Below are 7,013 nucleotides of genomic sequence, written 5' to 3'. Positions count from 1 at the left end.
TGAGGAGAGGGAGAGAGAAACCGGAAGAGGTCACAGAGCAGGCAGGCAGACAGGGGCTGGAGGGTAAGAGGTGGAGTTCTTCTGGGAAAGGCCAGTCCTGGGGATGGACTAGGCCAGGACCTCTAGAGTTCTGGAAAATCAAGTCTCCTGGGAAAAGTCAGTAATTTGGCCCCCTTAGTGCTAATGAAAAGGAAAGTGAGCGCAGGGGGGAAAAGGCACTAGGGAACCGTGCCACGGGATTGTGTCATCTTAACTGTCTATGGATGATGAGGTCTGGCTTAATTGCATTGGGAGGAAAATACCCCCCCAGATGCAATTTTGAGAACTGTTTTCAGAAGTCATTCATCCATCCACACCTTCCTTCTGCCCAGGGGAAGGGAAAGGGCTGGTCAGCAAATCAGTTGGGGTGTGTGTATATGTATGTGTGTGGCGGGGGAGTCTTCCTAGCATGACTGAGCCCTGCCCAAAGGTGAGGTGGGCCCTCCTCAGTCCACTTTGGCCTGCCTTCCTTCTGAGCTGTCCTCATCATCTGCGCCATTCTGGTCTTGAGAACAGAGACTCCTAAAGACTCCAGCAGGGAGACCCTTCCTCCCCACCCACATCCTCATTGTCATCAGCCGGCCCAGAGGCCCTTCCAGCGGCTCAGTGAGCTCTAAAATTGCAGCAGATGGCACAGGCTCTGGCGGCTGGCAGGGAGGAATCGTTTCCACCCCCTCCGAGGCCTCTGTTTAGAGCTGGGGGCTCTGGAGGGCAGTACAACCCCTCTCAGACAGCCTGGGGCAGTGCATCCATTGACAAGTACTGGCGAGGTCCGAGGGCACAGGCCTCCTCCCAGAGCCTAAGCCAGGTCAAAACTGCCTTGCAGACACATGGGGTCCATCTCCTCCATTAGTACTCCCCTCACCAAAGCTTAATATATTCCAAGGCAGACCATGTGTTTGTTACTCAAGCGTAGCCTCCTTCCTGACCCGACAGGCTGGATGTCCACTGTCTTGAGGCTTTTGGCTCCAAGAAGGTCAGCCAAGGCATTAGCTTCAGCCTTGGCTGAAGGATGTCCACTGTCTTGAGGCTTTTGGCTCCAAGGAGGTCAGTCAAGGCATTAGCTTCAGCCTTTCCTTTCTGGCACTGGGACCAGGCCCCCTGCCCTGGGCAGATCCCCCAGCTGTGAGCCAGGAGCACTGTGGCCTCACCTTAGCTGGTCGTTGGTATCTTGGAAGTGCTGCTGAGCAAAGATCACAGCTGGGCTGGAATTGACAGGCAGGGCCAGGCGGTTATTAAGATACATGTCATTCAGCCAGTATTCAGATACCTGTTGGGGAGGACAGAAAAGGGCACTATCATATCTTTCCCAAGCAAGGGCATCTTGCCCATGAAGAACACTGGTCCCATCCTGGAAGCCCCCAGAGAAAATCAGGACACTTCACTGGAGCATTTATTTCATTCATTCATTCACTCAAGTACATACTGAGCCCCAGTTATGTGCTAGGACCCCGGGTGCTCCACAGTCCACATGGGAGCCCATCCTTCATCTTTGCTCCATACTGTCTCCCTTCTTCCATCCCAGTTTCCTGTCCTGGTGGTTTAGTGCTACATCCCTGTCCTCTGCTTGTCCTTATGTATATCTCCTTCATGATTTTCACCCTCTCTGTTTCCCTGACCTCATCTCTATTCCCATCTACCCCCTCCATTTCTGTTCCCCATCTGTCCCTCTTCTTTCCCCATCCATAACTTTCATCCCTCATCTTGTCTGCCCCTCACCCTTGTCTTTTGCTGTTCCCCAGTTCATGCCACTTGTTTGTTCTCATCTGTCTCCCATCCCTGTCTCCCATCTCCCTGTCTGCCCCATCTTTTTCCCCTACCTACCCCTCACCCAAATCCCTCTGTCTGTCTCCAGGTCTGCCTCCCAGGTATAATATACCTCTCCTGTAGGTCCCTTTCTGACACCCACCTTTCACCACCACCCAGCAACTCTTACCCAGTTGGCTGTCTTCTCCTGTCGCTCTAAGAGCTTCTGCTGCAGGGTCTCACCAAGGCCACCAGGGCTCCCAAACTGCTGAACGATGGCCTGGCTCTTCCTGAACTGCTCCTCGGGTACCAAGTGTCGCATGCACTGCAAGTAGGTGGCCAGGGTCTGCTGCAGAGGGGGCACTGGTAGTTTGGGCAGCCCCTGGAAGAGAGAATTCATAGGCACTGTACCTGTCCTTATGTGTGGCCCATGCCTGTCCCCAAGCTTGTCCCTAGTGTTTCCCTTGTTCTGTCCCTATCCTTATTCACTGTCTTAGGACCTGTTTGTTTCTGGGGCTTGGCTTAGCATAATTATGAATTTAAGAAGGTCCTATATGCTGTCCCTGCCTTCATCATGCTCTGTCCCCAGGACATCACTCCCTTCTCCCATTCTTCATCATTCAGAGGAAAAGACCATGATGGTGACACCAGACAGACCTGGTTTCATACTTTGACCCTGCCTCTGACCAGCTGTGTGATCTTGGGCAAGTCATCTTCCCTCTGTGCCCCAGTTTCTTCCTCTGTAAAATGCAGGTAATAATCCTCACCTCTCATAGGGTCAAAGAGATAGACAATAGATATGAAAGTGCTTATAAACCATAATGAATGAATCTAGGATAAAAATAGTCCTGTGTTATTGATATTGTTGGTCACTCTTAATTTAAGAATTGTTTTCAGCTGGGCTCCAGAATCTAATTAACCTCTGAACTTGAAGGCCTCTGCTCTTATGCAGAGATTTGGAAGGGTAAAGGATGGTTTTGGATGGGAAATATAATTCAGTGCTGCCCTAATGACCAAAATTCTGCAAGATGTTTCCTAAGAAGATGACTCATGGCCTGAGCTCCTTGTAAGTCCCTCCTAGTTATAAAACCCAAGCAGGGAATTTTGCTCCATGTGAGTATCAGGAGTACGGCCTGGGGGCGAGGGATGATGCAATGAAAGTTCTTCCTTTCCAGATCCCCCTAAGCTTCAGCTCCACATCCATAGGACATAAATAGCAATTCCTACCTGAGAGAGACACAGAGAGAATTAAATGGAATAAACAACTGACCCTAAATAGGCACATCTAAAGTGTTGTGATCCCTCTGTCCTTCTCGCTACGGAGGAATTCCTAAGAGGAAACACATAACCTTTGGGGGACCCAAAGTGTGGCTAGAGTCTGGGCAGAACCCCCTACCCTATCCTCCTACATGGCGCTGTGCTTTCCACTTCACCAACCACACTCACCTAGGGATCTCATCATGTGTGTCTTCAATTTTGTGACTTAGCCAGGGCAAGGCTTTTTGTCCCACTTACGAATAAGTAAACAGAAATTGAGTCCCAGAGAATGGGGAGACTAGTCCAAGGTCACACAACATTCTGGTGGCAGAACTGGGAGCTGAAATCAGTCTTCAACATCCATTTTGTTTATTTCTCTTCTGTTGTTCTCTCCCTTTCCCCCTCACTCCCTTTCCATCTCCTTCCTCTCCTTCTTCACTTAGCTGGTGACAATAGGAAAGCAGGGATTTTAATATTATTGCTTAAACTGTACAAAGGTAGCAGAGAGTGGGATGCCTTCCTTCACGGACTTCTGCTTTGTGGGGTGGTGAGCTTTCACAAGACAGCAAGGGCTCATCTCCACCCCAGCAGGCTGTGGAGTGAGGGGGTCCTTGAATGCTTTCTGCTCTGCCCCTGTTGCTGCACTCTGGGCAGAGGTGGACAGACTGATGAGTGTGCGCTGATGAATGAATGATGGCCCTCTGCTTGTCTGATCCTGTCTAGAGTTCACTGTTCTGTCAGGGGTGGAGTGTCAATGCCAACTACAGGCTGCTCCTGCCCCGAGGAGTAATGTGAGGATAGGTCTAGGCAGCATCTTAGGCAAGCCAGGTTCACCTTTTTCCCTCCAACTGCTCTAGTTTCTCATTCTTTTATGGTAGAGGGTGGTCTTTGTGATGGGTGGGTGGGTAAGCACCTACAGAAAGCCCAGCCCAGCTGGGGTTCAGCAGGTCTGACTGGATCCCCCACTAGAAACTGCCCCCATTTTTCTGGGCTCAGACAGTGTGCTGGAAGTCTGCCTGGGTAACAGGGAATCAGTGGTGTGTGAAAAAGAATGAAGCAGGAAATCTCAGTTTGAACATCTCAGTCCCCACCAAGGTTCCTCGCCAGACAATCCTGAAATTCTGACCCTGTACTAATGAGGGTCTTTGGGCCCTGGAGTCTCAGGTCACTTTGTTTCCTGGGTAGTTAATGTGAGGCAGACTCTGGGCTGAACTGAGATGACAGGAAGCCACAGCCCAATGGAGTGGGTGGAGGGAAGCATGTCATGGACCAGAGGTAACAACTGATATTTTTCAGCGGCAGAGGTCAGGGCAGTGTAGTGAGTAACGTGGGAGAAGCCAAACAGTTCTGATCAGGGTTTCACATGAAGACTGGGGGAAGGGAGGAAGGGGTGACAAAAATACACATATGGGAGAGGGACCAACACATTCAGGTCCAACAACCTGAAATCAGATGTTGCTCTATTATCTGAAGTCTAGTCACAGTGGGAAGGAGGATGCCTGCCCAGGGAAGATGGAATTGTCTCAAGCTAGGGGAGAAGATGGTGCCTGAGGTTCCAGGGCCGAACCAGTGATAGTAACTGGAGTGGAGAGGCGGCATGGCTTGGAGTAGGAAATTCAGTTCCACTCTAAGGCAACCCCACTAGGCTCAAAGCTATCAGAAGTGGAACTTGGGGTGAGGAGAGACTCTGGGAGGATAGATAGTACTTAGCCTAGGTCCAGGGCTCTTCTTGACCTTGAGATTAGGAAGTGTGGCTGTCAACATTCCTCTGGCATCCTCGGAGGCTGCTCCTAGCCCCTCCAAGCCTTCTCAGGCTCCTCAGCAAGCGTGGGGCAGGGATACAGCCTGGATCTCATGCCCAGTAGAGTGCAGGACTGGGAGCCAGGCAAGTGCTGGGGGCAATTCCACTTAGTACTATTCTAGAAGCAAGAGCATGTGAGTGGGGAGAAGAGATGTGAGAGAGGGCTCCAAGTGTCACTTACAGACTCCTCCTCACTGCTGGGAGTTTTTGCTGCCATCTTATGGGAAATTTTTTCCAGGATGGGCATCTTGGTGACTCCTGGTCCAAGGAAGCAGGGAAGCAGAGGTGTGAACCTGAAGACCAATAAGGGGTAGGCATCAACACAATAGGCACATAGGCCTGCTAGGAACCCTTCACCTTCCACCACTTGACCTCAGCCCGGCTCCTTGAGGTCAGACCCTGACAGTAGGGTAGAGGGGCCTTATCACAGGCCTGCCCCCAATTTGACCACCCTGACCAGACCAGTGTCCTCTCTGGGCCCCCCAATGGGATAGGGTGGTTCCTAAAGTGAACCTTCAACTAGGACCTGCTCTCATAGGGCTGCTCTAACCTAAGGCCAACTGACTACCCCAGGATAGCACTGGCAGGAGCAGGGCTGGATTTGCCCACTCTGAACCCGTGAAGAATCTCTGGCAGAACACTGGCTTTGTTCCTGCCTGGAACTCAATAGATGTGTGTTTTGCTGATTAAAATCTCTTTCTCACTAAACTTTGAGTTTCTCAAGGGTGTGAGGCAATGCCTGCCATGCTCAGTCCTTTGTCTCAGAGTGCTGGTATGGAATAGGATGAATATGGAGTAGGGAAGGGAAAATAATGCATGCATGTGAGAATGAATGTGTGCACGAATGACTCAGAGGCCTCTGAGGCCCTGCTCTCCAGGACACACTCTGGGCTGATTGGGAGCCTGTCTTGTGGTTAAGGTAGGGAGGACCCCAGGGGTGTCCTGGACAGGTTGTGACCTAGGTGGTCTCTGGTCTGCAGGCTCCCAGTGTTAGTGCCATGGGAATGCTGCAGGAAGCGATACAGGGAAGCTGGGCAGCCAGGGCCTTTAGGGATCACCTGGGAGAGTCAGATTAATTTTGAAGGAGCAGTAGAAGTGAGCCAGACAAAGGGGCAAAGGCCATTCTTTAAGGTTGTGGGGCATAGCTGCTACTCTCTGAAATGCTAGAAAGACAGATGAACCAGGCCAAGGATGGAGCAACCTGGGGCTGCCTTATAGTCCTGGGCAGAGAATGTAATGCCCTTGCTGGCACAGTACTGGGGCACTTGCAATAGGGTGGTCCCCATGTCCCCTGGTGCCATGGGACCATATAGGCCATCCCCAACTGCCAAGGAGAAAAGACAGCATCCTGGGGAGGTTCCACCAGAGCACGACGGCGTTTTGAGGGGACAGCGAGGACAAGGTCAGGATGGTAAAGACTCTAGGCATGGTGTGGTCAGTGCCTCCTCTTGCTCTGGCTCAGAGCCCTGCCCCTGTGGGAAGACACTAGTAAGGCTTCAGAGACCCCTAGTCTTGGGAAGAAGAACGGACTTGAGCAGATGATTTCCTAGTGGTCCCACCAGTCAGTTATTCTTCCTACTTGGCTCTTGGGCCATGCCTAGAGGGTGTATGTATATATATGACTGTCTACCTCTCCCACCCGTGCTCCTGCTAGCCTGACTTTTCAAGGCTGCCTGAAGGGGTCTCTGCTCTTCCCTGGAGGCCAACCCCAGCCTGGTCAGCGTTGCAGGCTGTTTGTTGCCTGGCTCAGACTTGCCACCCGCAACCCCTCCTCCTCCTCCTCTTTCACTCCCAGCTCCCCAGAGCATCTAGAGAGGGGTGGGTGTGAGCCGACTATTCAGGCTGATGGGGGGAGAGGAGACCCGCGGACCCTCTTACTGGACACAGACAGCGCAGACCTGGGCACATAGCAGATGCGGGTCTAGGTGAAGTGAGAATACCCACTTGGAGTCCCGGAGCCCTGACAGTCATGTCTTTCCGAGCCCAGGAACCCAAACAGCGGGACCCACAGCCTCCTAGCTGTCCCTCGACGGCCGCCGCTGTCACCCGGGACTTGGAGGATTCCACCAGTGCTGGGGCCTCCCGGCCCCGGTGCTGTCCCTGGCCAGAGCCCACCACCGCCGCCCTCAGCTCCGGGCCAGCTCCCCGCACCGCGCTCTGACAACCCAGC

General features: G+C 52.3%; 1 protein-coding gene across 2 annotated transcripts in view; it reads right to left on the bottom strand.

Moving 5' to 3' along the window:
* The window catches only part of CHAT (choline O-acetyltransferase), a 51,003-nt gene that overhangs the window by 42,841 nt on the left and 1,149 nt on the right, over window positions 1-7,013 (bottom strand). The window contains exons 1-6 of one of the 2 annotated variants that reach the window (XM_008055211.1): window positions 6,875-6,879; window positions 6,610-6,614; window positions 5,370-5,388; window positions 5,025-5,136; window positions 1,976-2,167; window positions 1,191-1,309 (exon numbers count right to left, since the gene is read on the bottom strand). In XM_008055211.1, coding sequence (XP_008053402.1) covers window positions 1,191-1,309; window positions 1,976-2,167; window positions 5,025-5,090 — 377 coding nt within the window. In that variant the 5' untranslated portion in view covers window positions 5,091-5,136; window positions 5,370-5,388; window positions 6,610-6,614; window positions 6,875-6,879. Of the gene's footprint in view, window positions 1-1,190; window positions 1,310-1,975; window positions 2,168-5,024; window positions 5,137-5,369; window positions 5,389-6,609; window positions 6,615-6,874; window positions 6,880-7,013 lie in introns of those variants that run through there. The other variant, XM_008055212.1, reaches the window with a different exon arrangement.

Source organism: Carlito syrichta, unplaced genomic scaffold (assembly GCF_000164805.1).
Source record: "Carlito syrichta isolate Samal-C Ts95f unplaced genomic scaffold, Tarsius_syrichta-2.0.1 Scaffold301780, whole genome shotgun sequence".
Classification (NCBI taxonomy): domain Eukaryota; kingdom Metazoa; phylum Chordata; class Mammalia; order Primates; family Tarsiidae; genus Carlito; species Carlito syrichta.
The sequence above is the reverse complement of the archived record's forward strand: the minus strand, read 5'-3'. Positions and strand labels throughout refer to the sequence as shown.